Genomic DNA, 27,765 nt, shown 5'->3' on the forward strand with positions numbered 1-27,765 from the left:
ACAACATCCAGGTGTTTGTATTGTAACATCTTAGTTGTTTCAAACATTTCTTCTCCCATGCTGCTGGTTGCAGACGACAAGTCGCTCATGGATCCAGGCGTGCTAACGGTGCCGAATGCAGGAGTTGTAGCTGTAGATCTGAGCCTGATGAAAACTGTGCATTCTTCAGCCTTGAGAAACATCTTGTGATTAACCAGGTGCTTCCTCAGATTCGAGGTATTCCCGCCGCTGGCCTTGCACTTCGCGCCACATATATTGCAGTGAGCATAATCTGCATCGCAGGTTGAAAAGTGGAGCTATACTTTCAAGTGCTTTCTCTCAGTTGATAGCGGCTACTGACGTCATTACGCTCTTGTGCGTGCAATGCTGTGTTTATGTCCGGCATGGAAAATTGGTACTTTTTGATTTTACGTAAATCGGTACTTGGTAGTACTGACAGAATTCCGTCGGTACCTATAAAAGTACCGAATTCGGTACCCATTCCTAACATGGGTAGAACATTTGATAGGTTGTGCTGGTTGTGCCAAGACAGGGCACTGGTCTTCTGCCAATAAAAGCTTCTCTCAGTCAAGAATTTGCAAGAAAAGAGAACATTTCTAATAGGGCATCCAATGCTACATGATATTCTGGGATGCCGTTTTGAATTTTAAAGGCTTACATGTGTACATGTTATCACCAGGTGATCTTGGGTTTCTGAGATAGCTAAGTGAGGGGCTCAAAATTCTTCTAATGAATCTGTTTTGTGGAAGAGACTAATGTGTTAAAATGTATTGTTTGACCTACGTTTGGAAAGACATGAATCAATAGTTATTGTATTTAGTAAATTAGTATGCCTATTTACCACTTTTTCTCATGACCAGTGCATCTCCACACTCATCTTCGATAGGAAGGAAGATCTCTGGTACTACAATGAGGATTCGTCTTTTGTGGGGTGGAATTATGGTCCAGACGCACTCAACATTTGATGGGTAATCTCCAGGGTAGTTGGGAGATTCAATGTAGCCGGTGTAATCTCCCAGTTCCCCTCCACACAGCTGATCTGAGGGGAGATTTAATCAAAACAACTTTACAGTAGGACTAATTTCAGTACTGCAATTAAAAAACACATATAGAGTCGCAAGAACAAACTCTTGCTATTATTTTAAGTAAGACTCTTAGATAAATTCAAACAAAATATATCATTACTTTTGCACTGGGAAACATTTGTGGCACCATCAAAGTCAGTCGTGGTGTTCCCAGGGCAGTTGATGCAGTAGTTCTGGCCAAACTCAGACTGATATGTCCCTGCTGGGCAGCGGATGCAGCGGTGGGTAGTGAAGTTGTAATAGTGTCCAGGAGCACAGTGTACTAAAAAAAACAGAAAGATACTCAGATACGTGCATGTTAGAGTAAATACATGCTCCATACATACTACAAGCTTCAGACCATCTACATTGATCAGGATAAACATTATAACCAACTCCCTTAAAGTGAATTGGTCCATGCCAAAGCAATCTTGACTACACTAGAGTCTATGTGATGCTCCTGAAGGTGTGGTATCTCACAGCAAAATGTTAGCAGCAGATGTTTAAGTCCTAGAAGTTACCAAGAGGACGCCCAGGGCCTCCACATACTTGTTTGTCCAGCACATCTCATAGATGCTCAACTGAAACCATAGCTCTTTGTGCTGAACATATACGCCAGTCTGGATCAGCTGTTTGCCTCAGCTGCTAAACCAAGAGCGGCCACCACAACTCTCTGGCCCAATGGACATTCCAGGACCCAATGTGCTTGACTGTTCATCAGAACAATTCACAGTAGGAGGTTTGTGTTTGGCTAGCTCAGCTGTTTTCACTATACAGCCCATTTTGTCCACGTTGCGCCTTGCTGTAGTACACCGCCATGCTCATACACACTTTATTACTTGTATTAGTGGTACTTTAAGGTACATGGGAGACTTTGAGGGGCTACAAGCGAGCGCAGCAGGCGCTATTTTTGTTGTTAACTAAGCCACTAAGTTCCAGATGTGACATCACCACATGCTCCATCTCTCTGCCATTTTGTGAGCCCATACATATGTTTCGCCGACATCTTGGTAGTCCCTGACTCCCTCCAAACATCACCGTGATGTTTGATTAACACAGCAATAACAATCAATAGTCTATTAATGTTTTATTTCCCCTTTCCCTTTGTATTGTACACTGGTTGTTTAACACCTGGCAATGGTTGTTCTTTGTTAGCATTAGAGCTAATCTGGCCTTATTCCTAATTTTCATGACACATATCGGTTTCCAAAAAACATATCATTCATTATACACATCAAATGAACATGAACTGTGATATTACTGTCTTGTTAGTTGTTAGTGTTTTAGTTTTGTTCTCCTTTGCTGCTTTTTATTATTATTACCAGTCATTATTTTTACAAGTTTTCTTTTTCTTCTTGCTTAGTAGTTTAGTTGAATGTTACTAGCATAGTTAAAGAGCTAATTGACTGAAGTATTTTAACTGGAAGTTGATGTATTGTGTTAATACATTTAGGTTGTGCAACTGAATTAGGCTATTTAAATTTGTTGCAGAGGTCTTTCAACAGGACAACACCAATGCCTGTCTGATAAAGGACTTCCACCAGGACAATCATGTCACTCCTTTGAACCATCCCACATGTTCCTGATACAAAACCCACTGAAAATGTTTGAGGGTGGATGGCACAAAAGGTTTACAAAAACTGATGCCATATCATGAATGTCCTTTGTGAAGCCATTTTAACTACATGGAGCAATGTTCCTACCAGCTTACTGGAAACACTCCCATCTACCCCGTAAAACAAATTGTTTAAGTAATCAATAGAAGAGGTGGGGCTCCAAAGACTATCCTTTTAATAGAGTTTTAGGCCTGGTTTTAGAATATTGGGAAAATGGTTTGATCAGATAACAAACAGCTTGTTTGAGTTTGAATATAACAGACAAGAATTTACAGAGCCTATTTGGTTTTTTTTATTGTGCTCCAGTTTTTTGCATTTAAAGCTCAGCCTAGTCTCAATCCAGCAGCAAGGCATGAAAATTCTTATAACTTTTTTCCTTGTCTTAAGATTTCAGTCCAGGTCACCTACCAAGCTTTCTCATAGCCATTTACCCATTCCATTGTTTGCCTCATGTCTCATACCTGACCACACTATTAAAGATCTGAAGCTCACTCAGTTAGGCCAGCCACACACCTGCGATCTTAAGCTCAACAGCCGAATCATTAAACCCCACAATTTACCATTCATAATTATTCTGTGCAGTCGCCCTGGCTACTGATACTTAACATTGCATGTTCCTGCAACCTAATCAGATATCTGCAACTGGTTCTCAGTCTAAAGGTTTAAGACTTGTGGCTGCAGGTCAGTGCAACAAGGAATTAGACTCAACTCCTCCTTCATGAACAGCTACCCTCCAGAACAGTTGCTGACAATTAACTATAAACCAGCGGTGCATCACCTTCGAACTCAAAGAACCCAACATCAAACACTTGACCACAGTGTGTGTCCAATGTGTGCTGAGGCAGAAAAGTATTCTACTGGTCAGCAAATCAAGATTGTATCAACCCTACACCTCATCAAATACATAAACAAACTCCTACCTTCCTGTTGTTCCCTGGCATGTTCTCCACGTCATATCCTTCAAAGCACTCTTCGTGCTCATACCTTTACTCAGAACCAACACTGTGTCAACATTCTGCAAAACGCCTTAACCCTTCCTCCTCTGCATTTTTTTCTAATGTGCATCAATCTTTTTTTAATCTAAAGCAAAGCTGCCTGCCAAAATTCCTAAGTCCAGCTTCCTTATCCAGTCTCCCGATCACTATGTCCTAGTGATGGAAACTCTTTATACTTTATCACATTCAAAAACTTCTATCCAGACGCACTGAATCCTTGCCACATCATCCACTGGTAATGTGACATGTTGGGGCCTTGTCTAACAAATGACTCCTGTTCTCTGTCAGAGATCCAACACGATTTCTAGGATCTGTTTGCCTCTCTTTTGATCCAAAATCTAAGTGAGTTATATTTTCCTTTTATGGTGGTGCTCACACAGAGGATCCATTTCATTGCGACTGGAAGTCCTCAGACTTTCTCGTAAAGTACTTCAGTTTACCAACAGTTGTGGTCCGAGGTTTGCATAGAGTGTGTTTTTTTTCTGCTAACATTTATGAAAGAACATAAAGGTCAGAGCCAATCAATGCTTACCGTTCAGCAGATAACAGATCTATCTGTGTCCCCAGCAGCAGGTAACATACCTAAATACATGCTATTTTAGATTAAATCTAAATGCACTGGTTAATAAAAATTTGCATTTGTAAAATTCAAGTCAAATATAACATGTACAGTGTTATCCCATTATTTGGGAATTTCACATGAAACTGAAATACATAGATTCTATGAACTCAAAGAACCGAATTGGAGTTAATCATGTTTAAACAAAATCTGATCAAATCTCTGTTTGCTTGTAATGTACAGTCAAAAACGTTTTTGTCCCCTTGAAAATGTCTTCTAATTTAGCTTTTTTGCCATAACCTAAACTTAAGAAAAAATTTAGTTTTCAAATAATTATTTCCTTTATTAAAGGAAGAAAGCTATCCAAACCAGCCTGGTCCTATGCAGAAAAGCAATTGCTCCCTGATATGTGCATATGAGACCATTGACGGCATTAGTGTTTGCAACAATTGGGAATGAATCCTTACAGAACATTTAATATGTTTCATATTTTAGATTCCTTAAAGTAGACGCCATTTGTTGTGATGACTGAAATATTAACCTTTAGCCGTCTCTCAATGAACTTCGGGGAAGTTCTTTCAAGACTCTTTGGAAAACCATTTCAGGTGACCACCTCATGAAGCTCATGGAGAGAACGCCAAGAGAGCAAAGCAGTCATCAAAGCAAATAGAAGCTGTTTGGAAGAATCTAAACTATAAAAAAGTTTAGTTATTTCACACTTTTTGTTTACTACATATTTCCATGTATGTTCATTCACAATTTTGTTGCCTTTGGTGAGAATCTACAATGTAAATAGTCATGAAAATAAACAAACTAAAGCCAACTAAAACGTTTGACTGGTAGTCTGTATTTGTGTGACAATTCAATGAAAAAAAATGCCTTTATATGCAAAGACAAAAATTTGACTTTTCAAAATGTCATATTGTTGTAAGGGAGCTGTGGAAAATGTGGGCGCTCCTACATTCTGTGGTGGTGCACCTAATTCTAATAGTTTGGCGCACCAGTCCAACCAGTTCAGAAAGTTAGCCTGAGCTCCGTAGTGCCTTGCAAAAACTGCAATGACACAGGGTCATTCCATGCACCAACCAGTCATCACTGTTACATCAGCCTTGTAAGCAGACATCAACCAAGCCGTCAAAATCTTCCTCCCTTCATCTCCATTCAACCTTGAAAATGTTTTATCAGATATAAGTTGCTAATGCCATCAACCTACTGAGATGGAATCTCTATCTCCTCTCCAAGCCACTATTGACAAGACTCTCCAGAAGAACCTACGTCTTCACTTCTATTCGCTATAACTTCCATATCATTCATATCCATAAAATGACCTGATTACATTTTCACGTTGTTTATATATTTCAGTAAGTATGAAAATAAATGTTTACTATTGGTGTTGGTTACCTGAAGAGGCAGATGGCTGGCACAGCTGAAAATCACATTCTAAACTAACATATGTTGATCTGGCGGATCTTAAAGAGCGCTCCCCTCTGTTAGAATACTAGATCTTTGTGACATCTAGCAAAATCAGACTATATCATCAGACCTTCATAAAATATGTCAAACCTTTTGTACTATTATTGTGACTTATATTCTGTACAATTTAATTGCAAAATAAGCAAATTTGTTTGGGGAAAATGCAAATATTGATAAAAGAAATCAGCATGCTGCACAGTGGCACATTTGGTAGCACTGTTCCCTTGCAGCAAGAAAGTCCTGGGTTTTCTCCGGGTACTCCGGATTCCTCCCACAGTCCAAAAACATGACTGTTAAGTTAATGAGTCTCTCCAAATTTGCCTTAGGTATGAGTGTGTGTGTGCATGGTTGTCTGTCCTGTATGTCTCTATGTTGACCTGTAATGGACTGGCAAACCCTCCAGGGTGTATCACACCTCTCACCTAATGACCATTAGAGATAGGCACCAGCTGCTTGCAACCCTGCATGTATAAGCCAGTATAGACAATGGATGGATGGAATAAATAAATAACTTATCTGCGTTGATGTGGATGTTGAAGTAATTCTTTGTTAACCCCCCCTTTTGTAATGGTTTTAGCATTCAGTCTTCTTTGGTAGTCTATTAGCATTCCACGTCTTGACTTGGCAAAATGTGTCCAGACTGCCTTCCAAACCTTTGCAAATTTTATCAAATCGGAAGAACATTTCTTCATAACAGCCCTTTTCAGGTGACCCATCATCATAAGTAGTTCAGATGCAGTTCTGGACTTACTGTGAAATTCTTCTTCATTTTTAGTGGCCTGGCAGACACTTGAAGGCGTTTGGTCCAAAGTGACTGGTTTTTGGGATAGTTGAACTTAATTTCATCCACCTCCACAAAAATTCTGGTTTCATTTGAACAAAAGTAACTAAACAGCATGATGCTTCCACCACCATGTTTCTTTGTAGTAATCTGTTCTTTTCTGTGACACGTTGTTTTTCCATTGTTGCGAAAAATACATTTAGGAATTTGGTTTGGAAAGTTAACCCTTGGTTTAATGAGAACGTAATAGATTATCCCATCATATTTTGGGAGATTGTAGGCAGGTCTGGATGTTTATTTTGGATAGAAAGTATTGTTTCTTTGCAGCCCTACTCAGAGACATATGGACACTACAGGAGATTGTGGTCATATGTTTTTATATTCTTATATTTTTACCTGGTACACATCTGTTAGTTTTTAAGTTTTATTGAACAGGATAAAAGATGGTACAAACTTTGAAGTGGTTTCTCGTGGTTTCATTTTTCACATCATAAAGACCAGACAATGGAAAATGTGTTTGATGTTCAGATTCACAGTGCTGGCAAGCATCTAACTAGGAGAAAACCTACACAATATGTGTAGTTGCTGAGGTAAATGTATCAGGGTATTTTTAAAACTTGCTTTCTGAAACTGTGCAAACATGTTCACATAAAAAAAAAATCTTCTGGTTCATAAACAATGAGAAACACAGAAACAAAGCCTAACCTTTGGCCTCACAGTCCCTGAAGGTGACAGAGCCTTCATATTTGGTCATGAGGCCACCACCACACATGAAGCAAAGGACCCGACCTGGTTCTGGCTGGTAGGAGCCCAGAGGACAGAGCTGGCATGGCTGGAACCCATCAGTGGAAAACTGACCTGCAGGACACTGACCTGCAGGACAGAAAAAACAAGCAACATTTGTGGTCAGCAGTAGTTTTATTCGATTTTTATTACTGACAGTGGCCCAGTGATGGAATGGTAAATACTGGGTAACTGTGAATTTATTGAGCTTCTTATTAGGCCCCTAAATGAGTCTTATGTCAGCATTCAATGTAAATATTGATCCAGAAACTCACAGCCTGTATATACAGAATGCAGATATAGGTGAGTGCTAGAAACCTGTAGAAAGTGCTCTGTTTTTAAAAAGACAATCTCAGCAGACCCTACTAACTTAAAGAAACAAAATGCACTTGTCTTTAACCTTCACTGAAAACACTGCAGACCTTAAGCTAAATTCTGTTTGTTTGCACTATGTGACTATTTATGCTTTCATTTTTTAAGTCTTTTTGTTTCAGATACCTTTTTGAATGGAAGTTCGGTTGAAGAATCTCAAAAATCTATGAGCTTTGAAAACCACTGGGTGTCACACTTGAGCAGCACCAAACAACTAGAGCCCGCATGCCACTCTTTATACCCTGCACCACGACTCTCAATAACTTTGTAAAAGTAAAAAAAAAAAAAAGAAAAATGATAGTTTTAGCTGTTTTTCCTAGGTACTTTCCTGCAATATACATATAGTATTTCCACAAAGACACTAACAATAATACTATTACTAAAATGTTTTTACTGAAACCATTGCTAATAGTAATATTCCTTACACTAACAGAGTGTCTTCAGTCAGAGGCTTCTTCAGATTTGCTGTAAGACGGACGCTACAGGAGATCCTTCCTGCCCACAGCCATCAGCATCTACAACGGCTCTTTGAAGAAACCTTCATAATGAGCTACAACATTTAATTTCCCTTTGGGATTAATAAAGTATTTTTGAATTGAATTTGAATTGAATGTGCATTGTTTTATGTCATTTTCTATAAAAATTGAATGCCCCATCGAAGTAAATGTACTAAAACTCAAAACAAATTGTTCTAAATCTAAAAATCTCAACAAATTTTGAAAAAAAGCCCCTGAACTAAGAAACCTGGAAGTTAGTCATGAAGATGCTTGATTATATTTTCTTCTCTTCTGTTCAGTTTATTTATGTAGAACAATGAAGAAGAAATTTTCCCAGGGCATATAAAGTGCCTTGTGAAACTATTCAAAGCACCTTTTCAGTTATTGTCAGGTTGCAACCTCAAACTTAAATTAATTTTACTGGAACTTTATGTGATGGATCAATGGAAACTAGAGCAATTTGTATTCCCTGAGCCAATATGTTGCAGTTACAGCTAAGTCTTTTGTGGTATGTCCCTACCAGCTTTGCAGGTCTCAGTAGGTTTAGATGGAGACCATCTGTGAGCATCCATTTTCAGGTCCTGCCACAGTAAAGTCTTTGATGAGGCCATTCTAAAACATGAATAAGCTTTGATCTAAGCGACTCAATTGCAGGTCTGCCTGTATGTTTGGGGTCTGTATGCATTGTATGATGGAAGGTGAAACTGTTCCCCAGTTTCAAGTCTTTTGCAGCCTCTAGGATTTTTTTCTAGGATTGTCCAATATTTAGCCCCATCAATCTTTCTATCAAGTAAGCTCACCAGCTTCCCTGTCCCTGCTCAAGAACAGCTTTCACACAGCATGATGCTGCCACCACCATGTTTCATAATTCAACAATGCTTTATGAATCCCAATGAAGAATTACATGTTGGAGGAGTTTTCATTACAGCTGTGGTCAGGAATGATTTTCTCTAGCAGTCTGTGTTGCAGTGGACCTGGAGAAGACTTAAGATGCTCTGCTGTATTACTGACGTGTCAATTTTATGTTGCTTCTATTTTGCACAGTAAGCTCTAGATTCTCTAGAGTAGTTCCCAGAAAAGAGACAGAATTTTTCATCAGCTATTTTAAGTCACTGGTTCTGATGCTGCTAATCCAAAACAAAATATGTCAGAAGTGGTTGCATCTCCACAACAGACTTACAGGAGATCTGTAGAATCTTGCTAAAAAAAACTGAAGGATCTAAGCAGACTTAAACTTGCTTTAAACTTCTCCATAACTTTCTCCCTGGCCCTCCCTGCTGTGTTCGTTCCTTGGTGCTTTATGATTAAATTAAATCATTTTAGTGGTATTACTCACATTTAGTCTAATTAAATGGTAATACATCCAAATTAGGCAGATCATAAATGCTAGCTAGTAAAAAGATGTCTAAGGAAACCAGCAGACCTTTACTTTGATACAACTTTCCAATAGGTGATTCTTCCTCTTGGAAAACGTTATTTTAAATGAAGAACATTTTAAGTGTGTGAGACCGGCATGCACAAACCTGCACTAAGCATCAATTTGGAGCCAAATCAGGTTTGTGTTGATGACAAAAATAGGAGGACTGTGAAAAGTTAAATGTTCTGGTAAGATTATAGTCACACTGCAGCAGGCATTTTTTGTTCCTATATAGGGTTTAAGTACTTTACATTGAACTTTAAGTTATAAATAATCCATTATGTTTTCCAGCTCCTTCCAGAAATGACTGGATATAATGAAAATATTGATGACAGAATGAGTTTACCTCCACACTGAGACACATTCTTGGCCCCGGCAATGGCCTGTCCTTCAGTACTGGGACATGGCTCACAGGACAGCTGACCCTCCATGTCCTGGTATGTTCCAGGAGGACACTGAACACACTGCTCTTGCTTGCCGCTGTAAAATGTCCCTGCACCACAACTCACTGTGGGAAAAACACACAGCTGAATTCTTCTATGGCTAGGTTGATGACAGTACAGCAACATGTAGATAGTTCCATGAACCCCAGACTTACCACACTTCCCATCTTGGAAGACTTGACCTGTGCTGCAGGTCTCTGACCCTTCTGGAATCCTGGACGGTTTTTGGGCCACTTCATAATCTGTTCCAGAAAACTGGATGTAGAACTGCTGCTTGTTGATAGACTTCCTAAGTGTCCGCATGGCGCTCTGGAGCTTCTGCTTCATCTTCTCTCTTACACAGTCAATGTTACACGAGTCTGAGGGGCAACGACAAAGCTTCTTATATTTTCAGTAAAAACGTTTAACTTAAATGTATCTCATGCCTCAGCTGTGCATGTTTACTGCTTAATTCCTAATGAAGCTCAAAGAACAAAGAGACCACAACACCTGAGGCCTCCTCCTCCTTCATCTCCATTTCAAATTCTGCTGTGATGAGGGAAATCTCTTTTGACGGAGACTTGCGTCCTCTGCGGCGCTTCTTTGACGAGTCACACTTAAGGTTAACAAACGTTACCTGACAGTCATCGGTGCAGGGGAACTGACCTCCTTTTAGAGTAAAAACAGAGATTACAAAAATGAAATTCAACTCATTTGTCATTTCTGCTAAATACACAAAATGCGGCAGTGTACCTGAAAGCGAGCTGAGATGCTCTTTACCTTGAATGTTCTGCTTGGATGAATCTCTATGTTTCTCCTTGTTGCGTGGGCTCAGGTGACATTTGGCATCTTTAATCTTAAACTTGGCCTTCTGCTTGATGGGCGGGGCCAATGGATCTGTGTTCATCCACATCAGAAAGAAACACAAGGCTGTTAAACATGAAGTGTACTGTATGCTTTACCTGTGAAGATTGCCTATCGAAGTATTTTCTGTTCTGATTTGTGGTTATACAAGATACATTTCTGCACAACAATTGGAGAATGATCATTATTTTCTTCTAGGTTATGGTTCTTTTCTATTTTTACAGCAGTGGTTCCTAAAGGTGGGTTGAGGAAATATAAATCTATAAGAAAGTGTGGTTCCTACATATGATCTCCAGAAATCAAACGGAATCTGAAAAAAGTCAGTGACAGCACATTTAGTTTTAACTGTTACAAAAATAACTGTGTGAACAAGTTTGAATTTGTTTTTTGCTTTCTGCATAATGGACACTAATCCAGTTTATACAGAACAGACTCAAATATATATACAAACTGTGGCACAATGTAAAGAACAGCTGTCTTGCAGTAGTAAAGTTGATTTAAATAGAGCGTCAACCCACTGACTTTGTTGTCTTTAAGTCACTTTGTAACTAATTTGGTAGTAAGCTTAAAGTCCACTTGGAAAATCCATTTGTGTCCAAGCTTTAATTTCCTGGCTGATGTCTTAAAATTTGCTTCAATATTTCCACATAATTTTCTTTTCCCATGATGCAATCTATTATTTGAAGGGCAAAGGTCCCCCCTAAGGAAAACACTGCCACAGAACATGACGCTGACACGACTGTATTTCAGTTGTGATGGTGTTCTCAGGCTTGTAAGCTTCCTTAGCTTTCCTCAAAATACAGATTGTCATTATGGCCAAAACTTTACTTAACTTTACTTTCATCAAACTGTAGGACATGTCTTCAAAACTCAAGGTATTTGTCTCTGAGTACATGTGCCGGCTGTAATCTTTTTTCTATGCTTTATGTGGTCCCACCTTGGTCCAGGACTCGTTTCACTGTGGATAATAGCACTCTTACCAGCCAGTATGATCATGAAGGTCTTTTGCCTTTGTTCTAGGGTTGGTACACACATTTAACACCAAGACAGAAATCTCTGGGACAGAAAACCTGTCCCCTTCCTTAACAGTGTAATGGCTCGGCATTCCCGTGCTGGTTATACTTGTAGTTGCATAAATTAGTTGAATTTAGTGAGTAACTGAACCTGTCACCTTCACACTTCTAGAAATTGTACCCAATAGTGAAACAGACTTGTGGAGGTACACAGTTGTCTTCCTGCTAATTTATTAGTATGTATTAGTACAACATGTTTGTACAAGCATTCTTTAAGCAGCATTACCAGGCTGGATGGGAACTCCACAGCTTAATGTGTAGTTCTCTGAGTCTGCAAGAAAGAAACACATATGTTAAGACTATGGTTAAAGAAAGGAAAATTATCATGAGAGTTTAAGGTTTATGTTACTTAAGAGGGTGTTTTGTAGTGGTAAAACAACTTTTATCCCTTTCCATAGAAAAACAGACAGAGACCCCCAAAGGCAGATATATTTACATGTGACCTTAATCCTGATTGTAAAATTGAGGCTAAAATAAAAGAATTATTAATGTTGTCATCCTCCTCCAGTGCACAAGCACACACAAGTATGCATTTCAAGTACGAAACAATAGATTGAAGCCCAGTCTCTGTTCAGCCACAAGTATTTTACATGGCATTCACCTCCCTGATATTAAGATAGACTCCAACAGGGCAAAAAAACAAATGCTTCACTTCATGCCTCAGAGTCATCTATCATTCTCACACTGTGGCTGCCAAGTCAAACCGAGCGAGGGCCACATTACGGAACACCACAATCAAAGTATGTAATCAATTTGCAGATGTGTTAAGTACTATCGCAGGAGAAGGGCCTGAGGTGTTAGCCAAAGTGTTGGAATGGTTGGGGCCAACAGAACCTTCCTGAGTGAAAAACACATCAGTCTGAGCCGAGAGCTTGCTGACGAGCCCATAAATAAAGTAATAAAAAGCCCTAGCAGCTTCATCAGGAATCAATGAGAGCTTTATCTACGGACTGACGTTACCAGAAGGCAGCTTTCAACCACTAACATGTAAATACTTTTATTAATGTTTCAGTTAATCAAAATAATTAGCATCAGGCAATGATAACCTGACTAAAAACAAAGAGCAGTTTTCAAATGATTTAATTTAATGAAGGAACAAACAACCACCCTCTGAAAAGGAGTCAACAAGAGGAGGACATTCAGCAGAGCTGCCAACATGTCCAGGTCTGTTGTCCAAGCAAGTTCACCCTTAAAGCAGGCTGTAAGATGCTTAATGAAGTTTACAAAAATTATGAAATACGGTATCGTCATGGACCTACATGAAGGCTCTTGCTATTGTTGATATGAAAGTGTATGTTTGTACAATCAATAAGAGACTTTAGTGTAACTTTCATGGGAGGTGTGCAAGGAGGAACACTTTGCACTGATAAAATTGGTGCATACTTCTATTTTTATTAGGTTATATTATTTTAATTGGGTCATTTTTACTCTGTAAAAATCAATCAGGCTGTTGCAGCTCATCCAAAATGCTGGTGGCAGAATCATTAAATGACTGCACTAGCTCCATGTTTTTAAAAAGACGGACTTCGGATTCTTGTTGATGGTCTACAGGGTGCTGAATGATCTTGGGCCAAAATACATTTCACAGTTGATAGTCAGGTATGAACCAGCATTTAGCTTCTATACTGCTCAGTTCTGGAACCAACCACTTGGAAACATGAAATGTGCAGAAACTGTTGACTCCTTTGAATCAGGATTGAAAACATCATTGTTTGCTGCAGCTTCCTTATAAAGGTCAAATGCTTTTTTATTATAATGATATAGTCAGTCAGTCATTTTCTACCGCTTATTCCATAGTGGGTCACGGGGGAGCTGGTGCCTATCTCCAGCAGTCTATGGGCGAGAGGCGGGGTACACCCTGGACAGGTCACCAGTCCATCACAGGGCAACACACAAACAATCATGCACACACTCATTCATACACCTAAGGGCAATTCAGAGTGACCAATTAACCTAACAGGCATGTCTTTGGACTGTGGGAGGAAGCCAGAGTACCCGGTGAGAACCCACGCATGCACAGGGAGAACATGCAAACTCCATGCAGAAAGACCCCCAGTCGGGAATTGAACCCAGGACCTTCTTGCTGCAAGGCAACAGTGCTACCAACTGCGCCACCGCAGTTATAATTATATAATTATATAATATTATTCTTGATAGTTTCTTAGCTATTTTGTGTGTTACATTTGCCTTTCAGTATTGTTATTTATGTGCAGCCTACATTTTACTATTAGTTTTTTAATTTCTTTTTTATCATAATTCCCTTGATGTCTGTTTCTGAATCATTATAAGTCCCTTTTGAAAATATTACCTGCAAGAAACAGAGCATTGGATGGACACGAGAGTGAGCAGACTTCTGTGCCTCCACTCTTAGTGCAGATCAGCTGGGCTCGTGGTGCAGGCTTTCCATTGGGTAGACATTTCACACCCTCTGAGGAACACACCAAATGACATCACATACTGGCAAGGTCAAAATGGAAGCAAGAGGTGAGACCTGTGGACGACCAGGAATCGGAGCGTACCGGTGCAGTCTTTCTTGTTCCAGTGGAGTTTCTGTCCAGGTGGACACACACACTCGTAGCTACCCTGTGTGTTTATGCAGCCATACTCACAGCTTCCATTGTTAATGCTGCACTCATCAATATCTAACGAAGAAACACAGATTAGCATGATTTTTACTATTCTTGTTTAGGGTAAAATGTTCAAGACAAGCATATTTTTAAAGTGTTAAAAAATGACCTTGCAGGAAGAGAACGTTAACATAAAATCTGTATCATTATATTTTGTTAGTGAAGCTGAAGCTGTATCATGTAATTTCTCCTTGTTCCGGTCTACGTGCTTGATTCTGCATCAACACTCACCTCCACAGTGCGTGAGGCCGTAGAGGATGTATCCCTTGTGGCACAAGCACTCAAAGCTGCCAGGGTAGTTAATGCAGGTGTGGTCACATGTCCTCTCAAAGGAGCACTCATCAGTGTCTGAGTGAGGCCAAAGACAAACAGCTTTAACTTTAAAAAAAAGTATTCATGCCCCTTGAACTTTTTCACATTTTGTATTATTAAAACCCCAATCTTTAATGTGTTTCATTGGGACTTCGAACTATTTTACAAAAAATAAAAAGTATGGCATACATTTGTTTGCAGCCACCCAGGTAAAAACTTCGTTAAACCAGCTTCTGATGCAGTTTAAGCAGCAAGTCTTATGGGGTATGTCTCTACCAGCTTTGCACATTTGGAGATTGAACGTTTTGTCCATTTTTCTTTCCAGAATAGCTGAAGCTCAGTCAAATTAGCTGACAATCACCTTGTGAAAAGCCAATCCCGGTCTTGCCACAAATTCTCAGTTGGATTCGACTAGGCCGTTCTAAATGCAATAAATAGCCTTTGATCTAAACCATAGCATTGTAGATCTGGCAGTAAGTTTAGGGTTGCTGCCCCACTGCAAGGTGAAACTCCACCCCATTGTCAAGTCTTTTGCAACCTCTAATAAATTTTCTACAGGTTTTGCCCTGGGTTTGGCTTTACCCTTCTTTCCATCATCTTTGAAAGATTCCCTGTCCCCTCTAAAGTATGTTGGGACCCACAGCCATGGATTATAACATGAAGTCTGGTACAAACATTTCCGGAACTTTCAAAATAAATCGCATTAACCTTCTTCCAGCACAGCCAGGAAAGGGGCCAACAACGGACTTCCCGTGATGCCACTGTCTATATAACCCCCCCCCCCCCCCCTTTCCAACGAATCGACCTCTTCTATGCTTCTTTGCGGGTTCCTCCAAGGGGTCCGGACAGACAGACAGCGCGCTAATGTCTCTTTGCTGGCAAACAGACATAACTCTTCAACTGGATCCAAGAGTGTCATAAGATCACGCGGTCACATGCACTAAGTTAAGTACAAATGAATTGCTGCTTGTGTATCCGGTATTCATTCATGAACGGGGATAATTAAGGTACAAGCGTGGCTTGACTTTCTCTCTGAGGTCTACAGCAACAAACTGTTCCAGAGAGCTTCCCAGCAGAGATCCTGTCTCTACAAAGTGAAGCAGTTTCCCAAAGGAAGGACGGGACGCAACACCGTGGTAACGTGCAGTTTGGTCGGCGGACAGAGCAAGCCGCCTCATCCAATAGCTACGGAGGTTAGCTGCAGCTAACCCTTTGTTCACAGTGCTACACAAAGCTTTCCTCAAACTTCGTCGTCACCCGGACAACTTCTCCTCAGCACGGTTCACATACGAGGTTAGGTTTGAGCAGAGTGGTAGAAGTAGTTTAGAATGAAATAATCTAAACATTTTTCATTTTATGAAGTTTGGTTTTGTTTGTGTTGAACTCCGCTATCTTAGTGCTAGCAGACTATCTGATCAGCACGTGCTCAGTTTTGTGTTTGTGTGTTTTTAAAGTTAAGACAAACTTGACTTAAAGGGTGATTTTAAACACAGAAGATTGATAATAACGCGCCGTCCGCGCTTATGCATTTTAACCCTTTTATTAACAGTATTTTAAAGGTGTGTGTTTGATTCTGATGATAAGCTATAAGCTTCTTTTGTTAGCTTTAACTGCTAACAGCTAAGAACACGTGCTAGCCTGCTAAAGACCGTTTACCCAAAAAGGTTGCTAGTTTTCAATCCAGTGAAATAACATTTCCCTAAACATTGTTTTGCTAAACTTGATAACTATGTAAAAACCATTAAGCCTCATTTCTCCAGAAAGATTTAGCTTTTTTCCAAAATATTCCCTTAATAATATTTCTTCAAATATTATTTCAATAAATAAAGGCAGCTAATGAGACCCCATTGAGAATGGGTCATCCAGAAGGTTGGTTTTATTCAGCAAATCATTCTTTAAAATATTATTTTAATAAAATAATATTTTACCTGATCTTGCATTGTGAATGGTTGTCTAAAGGCATGCTTATTGTTGCCTAAGTTAGTTCCAAGACTAACTTAACTTAATTTCCAGATTCTTTAAGATAATCCTTGGTCCTCAATCATAAACATTGCACTGTAATGTTGCATCATTCTTTCGGTCATGGTTTCAACCATCTTTAATCAACTTGTTTATATTGTACATAGCCCATTAGTCTTCCTTATTATTTAATTCTGCTTGGTAGTTTAGTTGGATTGTTTTAGCATAGTAAAGAGTTTGTTGATTGAAATATGTTTGACTTTGAGTTGACTTATTTTTGTTAATAAATTCATGTGTTTTAAGAAATTGTGTGAATTCATTCCATGTGTGTGCAGAGTTTTGCTGTTCAATAATGTCAGAGCTTGGTTCATCCCTTTTGATTTTGTCCTAATACCAAAGCCTTATTGGGCTGGTATTCACAGGACAACCCTTAACAGACCAAAATATTATTTAATAAAATATTAATATTAAATAATATATTCATACTTATAGTCACAACAAGTAAATGATCCCCACAGCATGATGCTGCCACCACGAGGGAGGTTTGTTGAGGGCTCTGTGAAATATGTAGTTTCATATGTTTGCTGTGTCCCATATGAGGTTTGTGGTAAACAACAAATTACCTTTTTTTGTCTTTCTTTCAACAATACCTTTCTACTTGGCACTTTCTATAAAGCCCATAAGTGTGGAGTAGTCGTTCTGTCAATATATCAGCTGTGGATCTCTGCAGCTCCACCAGTGTTACCATGTGCCTCTTGGCTGCATCTCTGATTAATTCTCTACTTGCCTGGAATGTCAGTTTAGATAATTAATGAAGGAAACCAGTTATTATAGATTTTATTTAGGGATATCAGATTAAAGGGGAATATAACGGCACACCAAACATTGAGGGTATTCTAAAAATGTTTGAAAACCATGTATCATTTTCTACGTTGTGTTGGTCTATTGTAAAATCCTAATATTTTTTCTGTGAACTGTATATGCTGCAGTGAAATTAGATGCAAAGGCACCTTAAGTCAGACTTTATGTTTGTTGATCTGAAAAAAGGTGTTTTAGGTTATAAATGCTTGTTCTTGCATTAAGGAAATTCATTATGGAGAAACCCCTCGCACAACATGTATGGCAAATCATAATACAGAATGTATCATCTTTTTCATCCAAGGCACAACACCTTCAAACAAATATGGTGCCTTAAATTTAGACCTACTGTACCTAATATGGCTGAACAAAATACAATTCATAAAATTCTCCAAAAAGTGCAGAAATATTCAGTTTCATTTGGAATTCAGGACAAAATAAGTCCTGCCCAGGGAAGAGTTTATTGCAAATATCTTTAAAAAAAAGTACTCGGTTCAATGAGCAAAGGAGTAAGAATCTCATAAATAACTAAATGTAAAATCTCACTGGGATGAAGTGTTGTCACTGAACATGTTAATCTAAAATGTTCTAATGGATTTTCTAACTCAGAGGAAGTTGGCCAGGGTCTTGCATGTTTGCTCAGTAAACAGTCCAAGCAAATGTCCCTGAGAGGACATCAGAAAGGTTCGCCCTTGTGGTTGCAGCTAGTCAGACCAGCATAGTTTACATAAACTGAGAAAGGGCACATAGTAGTTCCTAACATACACACAGACATCCTAAAAAGAAAGTACACCTTTCATTTCTAAGGTCTTTAAATGTCAGGAAATAATAAACATGATCTGGTGTTTAAACAAGATGTGAAAGTTAACACAACCACTCAACCGGTTCCATACTGTCATTATTAAACAAAGGAAAAGCCAAAAATAGAAAACCTGTGTGTGAAAACATAAAGGTACAACACAGGATGCAATAGCCAGTAAAAGCACTTTTAGCAGTAGTAACATAAAGTAGGTGTTGTTTCTCATCTCATGTTTTATCTCTTACGTGACTGCTTGTGTTCATTTCGGTAGTCAGGTATTTGTTTCTGCAGATCCCACCTTAGCATTTCAGGTAGGGTGAGCTCTGGAAACATGAATTCTTTTCTTATTCAATAGCCCCTTTTCCACCGAAAGCCCCAGGGTTTAAAGCCCCAGGATTTGTTCTACCCAGGTAATAGGAATCCCAAGGGTTCTCGTACATTCTTTATCTATTGCCACGGACCATTTAATTAAATCAGCCTAATGACAAATGGGGAAGCTGTGAAAAAACCTGCAATACACCTTCTTTCCAGCAGATGGCATTACTCGTTTACTCTGTTTAAAAGTTTATCATTTTTTGTGTCAACTGATAAATAATAGATGATGAGCAGCTTTAGAGTTATACAGTTGATTAATTCCTTCCATTATTCCTTAAGTTGTACTGGATACATGAGCAGAAAAATTTAAATCATTTTACATAACATTTTTTACCAACCTGGATCTGCCCAGAGTTGTTGCTTTATGATTCATTTACAATAACTACTACACACTGATTAACACACGTATTTCTTTTATTATCATCAGGTAAACTCATATCAGATAACTACAGGACATGGTTTTAGTAAAAATGTATTTACTAGAATAAAAAAACTGATAATCAGTCCAGAATTACAGGGAATTGATAACTTGAATGTCTTATCATGAGCAAATATTTATATAAAGTAGAAGATGCATAGAGAGTAGACAAGAGAATGGCAGGATCACTGAGCTTCTGCATCCAAACCTGGAACTGTGGTGTCTCCACCTGCAGAGCCATGTGCAAAAAACTAGAAAAAAATTAAAATATTAAAGAGTTCCTACCCACTAAGTTAGGTTTACATGAAAAGAAGGGAAATGTTTTTTTTTTTATGTACATGAAAAATTTTGAGAGCTCTCATCATCAGCACTGCATTAAAACATTTGTCTTACAGAACTGTGGCAAAATAGTTAACAATTAATAAAAACAACTACTTAAAATTTCACAAATTTCCAGCAAAAAGAAAAATCTGTTTTATTGTCCACCTACCTATTAAAGGGTTTATATTCACTTTCAATCGCCACAAACAGATAACAGGTAGCGGGAAATCCCAGAGTGTGGTGCCGAGATCAGGCAGCGGTTAGTGCGGAAGTCCCAGTCTAGCTGTCCTGTTAGCTTAGCTTAGCAGGAAGATCAGCCTGTAAGTGGAGCTCCGCTGCTCCAAAAACTCAGAAAAAACATTTTAAAGTAGGCCCATTCCGAATGAACTGACTGCACAGGTAAAGTTTTACTTTGTCTGTTAAAAACCTCTTAAAACTACATTTGTGACAGATTTATGGTAAAAAAACGATTAATCTGTATAGCCATTACTGAAGCTGCTGGTGCCATGCCTTGCTGCATACAACCCCGTTAACAAATCCAGGGGAAAGCAGAGAAGACCTACTTGAGATTAGGATCATTTACCCGTCGAAGTAAAGCACCAGAAAAAGTGAAACTAAATATGTATCGAAATGTGACCTGGGCTTTACAAAGCCTGGGGCTTTGCAAAATCCTGGGGCTTTCTATAAGCAAAGCAAAGGGACTAATTATTCTGTTGTAGATTTGATGCAATGATTAAAATCATTATCATGTATCAGGTACCAGTTTGGGCCAAGTTCTGTCAGGTAGATGCCTCACTTTTAATTACAGAATAATTTGATATACAGAGAAATGTTGTGACTTCAGAGCGCCCACATTCTCATTCATCCACCACCATGCTTGATCGTTAGCATGAGAGTTTTGTGCTGAGTACTTTACCTGGGGTTGCACCACAAAATTGAGTTGCGCATTATGGCCAAACTCCTCTGATCCATATTTTTCTATCCAAAGAACATTGTGCAAAACATCTTGTGGTTCATTAGCAATAGTGGGTAGGCCCCCTGGTGATAGAGATAGGAAGCTATTAACGGCTGCCACAAGACTTTTGAGGAGGCAGGAGGTCAGAATCCTCAAGTGAAAGCAAAAGACCTGCTGCCAGACTTTCCAGTTCTCATCAGGTTCTCCAAAAGCCTCATCACTGTCCTGGACCAGACCAATGACAGTGGTGTACATATGTAATATGGGGTCCGGTGAAATGGAGTCATTTGTGTAAAGGGAGAAAAGGGGGGGGAAGAAACCCCTACAGCACGTCAGTGCTTATTGATCTTGTGCGAGAAAAGATGCTCCCCAGCCTCACCTGCTGCTGCCGGTTCTTCAGGAAGCTAGTGATCCACTGACAGTAGGCAGCCAGAACTTTAAACTGGGTGAACTTCTGGTGCAGGATGTCTCAATTGATGGTTTTGAAGGCCCAGCTGAAGTCCACAAACAGGATCCTGGCATACGTCCCTGGGTGCTCGAGGTGTTTCAGGATGTGGTGCAGTCCCAAGTTGACTGCATCATTTGCCAACCTGTTTGCCCACTAAGCACACTGCAGAGGTCCAGCAGGGGGCCTGTGATGTCCTTCAGGTGCTTCACTACCAGCTGCTCAAAGGATTTCATGACCACAGGGCGGTAGTTGGTGTCAGTCAGTCATCATTTAAGTCTAAATGGGATGTGGAGGAGTTGGGTTGAGGTGTGAACTGCTGCTTTTTGTACCTGCAGTAGAAACCATTCAACTGCTTTGGCAGGCAAGGATTCTGCTCAGGGTGGGGGGAAGGTCTTCTGTAGGCAGTCAGGTTTTTCAAACCATTCCGAACAGCAGAAGCTTCTTCATGTTAGAAGCTTTTCTTTAGCTTCTTATTGTAGCTTTTCTTCGGTGCTTTGATCTCCTTGGTCAGTTTGTTCCTGGGCTGCTTATACAGGGCCCGGTCCCCACTGCTGTGAGCCTCTTCTGAACAGCTGAAAGCCCGCTATCAGAATTTCGCAGTCCGGATTGTTCTCACTCAACCAGGTTTCGGTAAAGCAGAGGGCGGCAGATGCACAGAGGTCGGAGTTTTTATAGGTGAGAGGAAGCTGTTCGTCCATTTTGTTGGCCAGGGAACGCACACTTTCCAGGTGGCAAGTTGAATGCAAGGGTGTGCAGAGCCCCCGCTGTCGGAGCTCTCTTCCCTCTAATCCAATCTTTCTAATAGAGGTAATTAGCTAATTAAGTCCTCTGTGGTAAGGAATTTATCCTGTGCTAGAAGAAAAATTATAATATTAATCCTTGAGGTCGCTGGTATGAAGTTCCTCTCTGTTGAAAGAGACCACCAAACGGTGGCAGAGAGCATCACAAAACGCAGAAAACGAAGAAAAGAGAGACCAAAGCTTTGAAGCAACCATCAGCAGCGCCATCTTGGATATAATATATAATATAAGCACCTTGGTCACACACTGCTCTGGGATGGCATGCCATTTTTCAACCAGCATTTGCTGCAAGTCCAATCTAATAATGATACAAAATGAGAATCAATAGCTGGATAAGCTGTTGGGCATTATTAGAATATCTGGCAAGTTCTGTTTGAGGAGCAATGAATCAAAACTGGAACTTTTCAGGCGTATGGATCAGCGGTATGTCTGAAGGAGGAAGAATGAAGCTTGTGACTAAAAGAACACCAAACCTATGGTGAAGCATGGTGGTGGCTCAGTGATGTTTTTGTGCTGCTTTTTTTCATCTGGCACAGCATGATAGATTTATTCAAGTATTAGGAACCACAGAAAGGAAATGCCATGCCATCTGTGCGGAAACTGAGGGTTTGGTGTCACTGAATCTTAAAACAAGACAACAATCCTAAGAATATCTCAAAGTCCACCAAAGCTTGGTACCAGAAAAAGTCTTAGCAAATAATATAGTGGTTATCATTGCGGTCTGACTTGAACTCTGTTGGTGGGATTTGAAAATAGTGACTGCAGCACACAAAACAATAAATGTGAATAAATTGGAGGCCTTCAACCACAAACAGTGGACTAAGATTCCAGAACACTATCAGCTTGTGTCTGGGTATTAATTGCGTTTGCAGCTTGTCGTAACATCCAGGGGGTGCTATACTAAGTTCTAAAAACGCTTGTTGTGAACGGGTTGAATAATTTTGAAACTGAAGTAGAAATTTAAGAATCAAGTTGTATTTATTTTGACGAAACCACTTGTAACATTAGTTGTGCTGTACAATTTGAAATTTTCTTGTTTGATTTATTTACTGCAAACAGCTGCTAGTTTGTATATTTTGCCAATAAACCTTATCTGCAGTGGGGGTTGAATAATTTTAGCTTTAACTATAGATGCAGATGTCTGCGGATGTGCAGCTATTGGCAGTGGGGTGCATGGCTAAGGTGTGCTTATAATAGCGAAGCCATATCAGAGCAACGCTGTGATGTGGCTGACACCACTCAACACCACATACTTAAGACTTCAAATACACAACCAATGAGCTCTAGTTAATCCAACACATACACACACTGTTCACTGTTTGTTTAAGAGTGTTTGTTTTGGGCGGAGGATAGAAGAACCTTAGGGTTTTGCTTTTAGGAAAAATCATTTTGTGTTTGTCTGATCTTCTGCCTCACTTGCTGTGACTTGTAAGCAGGAATTTGCCTTTAGTCATACAAACTTAGTGTGTTCAGATAGTTTCCAAAGATGCAATACACACCAAGTGAAGGCACTTGCAGCCACATTAACAACATGTGTGACCTTCCCCAACGTATGCAGTAACTCTGGTCTGATTACTTCAATCAATGCAGACAATTACATTTTCATAACAAGGTCATAAATATCTACAAAACACTATTATACTATGTGAACTCTATATAAGACCAGAATAAATTTTTGAATGACACAGCTGAAAATAAAGACACAACAGTAGGATGTTAACTGCAAAACTCAAATAGATCCTAAATGTAAAACCATTCTCTCACATATCTTCTGAACCAACAGATTGTTGAAAAAAAAAAAAAAAAAAAAGCTTTAAGCTACTGACCTTTGCATGTCCGTTCATCTGTGAGAAGTTTGTATCCTTTCTGGCAGCTGCACTCAAAGGAGCCCACTGTGTTTCGGCAAAAGTGATCACAGCCGCCGTTGTTCTCCTCGCATTCATCGATATCTGAATTGATTGAATCAGAGGATAAAACTGGCAATGCCAATTCTTAACATACAGAAAAATTTAAAACTCAGCTGAATACCCATTAAAGTTGTTCATATTTTGTCACGTCACAACCAAACTTTGATGTATTTGTGATGAAAACACAAAGTAGTCCATAGCAGCTGAGTCAAAGTAAAATGATATTTTAACAAATAAAAATCAGAAAATATGATGTGCACATGCATTCAGCCCCCCTGAATTTTGACATCCCTAAATAAATCTCTCATCTAATTATTAAACAGAGTCCCCCTGTGTGTAATTCAATGTCAGATATATCCAACCTTGTATATAAGTGTTAAGCTATGTGTCATTACACAAAAAACTATTTTGCCAAACACTTAAACATGCACACAAGCATGAGATGAAGTATCAAATGATTTTTTTATCAACTGAACTCAGACATGTGAGTTCTCGTTCAGGTGTGCTGCAGCAATTCTGAGGTACAAATGTGGAAATAATAATAATAAAGGGAGCGCAGTCACCCCTGAGGAGATGTTTGCACTGGCAACCACAGACCTCATGGCAGATCTGGTTTCACCAAGCCTCCAAAATTATTTCTTTGCCTCATCTAGTTTACCATATCCTCAGAAGAACTTTCATAGCTTTATAAACTTTCAATTTCTTCATATCTCATTTAGAGCTCTTTGGATTGTGAAAGCTTTATAATTTATGTGTGTTAAAAAATCTTTAAGCAGAGCAACATGTGTAGAATATCAAGCTGAAAAGATGAACAATGAGTAGGTAAAAAAAGGAACCAAGAGAAAAGGAGGGGCAGCAACAAACAAGGATAGAGGAAAATAGTCTGATAGATTAAACACGCTAAGCCCTTTTTGATTGGTGCTTTTTAGTGATGGAAACAGTCAGGGATTAACAGCTAAGTCCCATGAGCTGCCGAATAGGTCAAGCAAGATTCCAGAGAGAAATAAGAGGGAGGCCTGAATAGTGAGGGCACAAGTAGAAATGGAGACAAAAGCAAGGGAATTGAAAAAAATGGGAGGTAAAAGGGAAGTGGAATTGTGATGACACTAAAGGCAAATGAAAAAGAAAAATCCCCTAATGGGACAAGCTGAACTTTGAAACAATTAAGACAATTAAGAGAAGATAAGAATATGGATGCAAGAGCAAAGGAGAGTGAATTGTGGAGTGCAGGATGAGGGTTAGTAGAAATGAGTTTTGGTCTTGGTTGTTGGTTTGGTGACTTTGGTAAAACTAACACCAAACCTTTGGTCCTTGGTTTAAATTACTCTTTGTTTGAGTGGCATAGTAGTTAAGCTAAGCTTTGTTAGTTTCAAGAAATATTTTGCACTCTATATTCTCAGGTGTCTATATTTCAAACTCCTTGTTAATCTAAAATCAGTTGTTCTATTTACCTGTTAAAATACACTAATGGTCTACGATATGATTGGTGCAGACCATTTGTACATTGAAGTTGGAATCCTGTAGTTTCTTCCATACATAATCATTATCGGCTTTAATCCATGCATGGGAGACTGGTGTCTGTTTCCAGTGGTCAATAGGCGAGTTAGAGGCAAAGTACACCAACAGAAGAGAAACAGATCTTCCAGACTCTGATAACCAAGAAACTAACTGGACCCAATAAAATATTTGTGAAGCACACAGTTAGGCATAAGAAGATCATGAACAGACGTAAAAATATTTTGATTTGATTTATTTTGACGTTTTTCCTTGATTAATCTTAATGGTTACTTGGCTGGGTGGTATTAGTTGTGCTTATGATACGGTCATTCAACGTCAACTAACCATTCTAGTTTTAACATCTCCTTTCTCATGTCCAAGTTCCTTGTCCTCTTTACCGTGTGTGAAACGCCAGAGCACTGCAACATGTAGTCCACTTGACTGTCATCTCATGACTCTAATGACTCTTATTCCCTTTTTCTTGTTACACTATCTGCCAACATGGTTTGATTAACCATTTGGGGAAATCCGTTACCTGAATGGTAAATTGTTTCACATCTTATCTTTTAGGGAAATACATGCTAAGATCATAAATGGTATTTTACATATTGTAAACTGATGGTGATTAGTAAACACTGGTGAGCTTTGCAACAATAAACTCTATTCTATGTTTTAGATGTTATTGTATTTTTTTAAAGGAGAAGTGCTTTCTCAGTATTTGTTTACATTTGCTGCTGGTTGAAAAGCCCGAATTCAAATTTTCATACATGCACTGGAGGTCAGGTATCTGTACAGATTGACACACAAAGGTAGAACAGCTATTTGACACTTAGGCTGGACACTATTAATGTTAATGTTAATATCTGAGAGTTCTTTGATCAAGTTTAATAAAAACATCTCAGGATCCTTCCCTGCATTTTGTATGTCTTTGTTTGGGCCTTCTAACCACAGTTCATGATACAGTGCACTACAAAAGTATTTTACCCCCTTGGCTTTTTACCTTTGTTACATTTCAACCTGAAATTCAAATGCTTTTTTTTAACCTTATTTTATTTGATGGATTTACACAAGATAATCCAAAATGGTAAAATTCTCAATCCAATTGAAAATCTGTGGTTAGACTTAAAGATCAACGTGCACAAGCGAAAAACATCCAACATGAAGGAGCTGGAGCAGTTGTACCTTGTGGAATGGGCAAAAATCACAGTGCCAAGATATGGAATGCTCAAAGCGACTTGTCCGAAGCTACTTGCACCTTTGTCACAAAATGTGGCTCTACAAAGTATTGACTTTAGGGATAGCTGAACAGTTACAGTATGCACACTGAAGCTTTTCTTCACAATAAAAAAAATAATTATTTTCAAAGTTGAAGGCATGTTCAATAAATGAAATGGTAAAGTCTCAAACAATCAATTTAAACTCCAGGTTGCGAGGCAACAATGCATGAAATAAATATCATCACTTTTGCAAGGTACTGCATGATGACAAAAAATCACTACTTTTAGGTTACCCGTGTTACAAGCTATATGATGGACTGGCGATCTGTCCAGTGTGTACACCGCCGTTAACCCTAACCCTAACCCAACAGCAACCCTGCAGGGATAAGCGGGTATAAATGATGGATGGATGTTTCAAGCCTGCTGTCACACTGTTTTTCTCTCTTGTCATATATGTTATCAAGTCTAATAATTTATCTCACATGGGACTAAATGTAAAGAAATGAAATGCTTTAAGTAGAACATCAAGTTATGTCATGTATTTGAAGCACTTGTTTTGTACATTAAATGTATGAGGATAGAGAGTGTAAACTTCTCCATGCTAGAGTTTCCTTTTCCATGGTCTCACCATCTTGTTTTCTTAGTTTTTATTCAATTCAATTCAATTCAATTCAATTCAAAGATACTTTATTGATCCCCGAGGGGAAATTAGAATTCCAGTACAACCCATCCAAAAGGGGTGACGGGTCACCGAGGCTTTGCTGCCAACTCACAGGCGCTGCCCTTGCTAGATGAGAAAAGAGGCCACATTAGGTAAGTAGAGGAAAAAAATCATATTTCACACTTTATCCTTAGCAGGATACAGTTTGAGATTGTAAAAAACCTCAGCACAAAGAAGCAACAAGTTGACAAAACAACATCATGTCGGGATCGGTGAAGGTGGTGTGAGCGTGTGCATATGTTTATCTTGAGTATGTGTGTGTGTGTAAGTGAGTGTGTGCAAGTAAATCCATGAAGCACTGTCCCAGAGGCCATTGTCCTTGATGGTATGTTGGAAGGTTCGTCAACTGGCCACAAAGTTCTGAGCAGGTCCACAGATTTTCTCAGGGAAGGGAGGGGGCAGAGGGAGCAGAGCGTCATGTTTACATAACTTCCAGGAGAAGTTGAAGATAGCCAGCCATCAAGGCCGTACAGGGGAGCCAGATTCAGAAAAACAATAATTATTTGGGTTAGGCTGACTCTTAATTTTCCATCAGCCTTGAGAGTCTCACTGGTGCTTCTCAAAGGCGAATCCAAACAGCCAAATTCCTGGTCTTTCTGCCAGAGTTCCAAGCGAACAACTTTCTCCAAGATTTA

The 27,765-nt window shown here is 39.2% G+C and overlaps 1 protein-coding gene across 1 annotated transcript in view; it reads right to left on the bottom strand.

Moving 5' to 3' along the window:
* The window catches only part of scube1 (signal peptide, CUB domain, EGF-like 1), a 181,560-nt gene that overhangs the window by 4,543 nt on the left and 149,252 nt on the right, over positions 1–27,765 (bottom strand). The window contains exons 9-20 of the mRNA XM_047389326.1: positions 23,615–23,737; positions 14,775–14,891; positions 14,436–14,558; positions 14,225–14,344; positions 12,143–12,187; positions 10,760–10,876; positions 10,490–10,648; positions 10,156–10,359; positions 9,904–10,065; positions 7,194–7,361; positions 1,186–1,347; positions 842–1,039 (exon numbers count right to left, since the gene is read on the bottom strand). Of these exons, the coding sequence (XP_047245282.1) occupies positions 842–1,039; positions 1,186–1,347; positions 7,194–7,361; positions 9,904–10,065; positions 10,156–10,359; positions 10,490–10,648; positions 10,760–10,876; positions 12,143–12,187; positions 14,225–14,344; positions 14,436–14,558; positions 14,775–14,891; positions 23,615–23,737 (1,698 nt within the window). The remainder of the gene's footprint in view (positions 1–841; positions 1,040–1,185; positions 1,348–7,193; positions 7,362–9,903; positions 10,066–10,155; positions 10,360–10,489; positions 10,649–10,759; positions 10,877–12,142; positions 12,188–14,224; positions 14,345–14,435; positions 14,559–14,774; positions 14,892–23,614; positions 23,738–27,765) is intronic.

This window comes from Girardinichthys multiradiatus, chromosome 17 (assembly GCF_021462225.1).
Source record: "Girardinichthys multiradiatus isolate DD_20200921_A chromosome 17, DD_fGirMul_XY1, whole genome shotgun sequence".
Lineage (NCBI taxonomy): Eukaryota > Metazoa > Chordata > Actinopteri > Cyprinodontiformes > Goodeidae > Girardinichthys > Girardinichthys multiradiatus.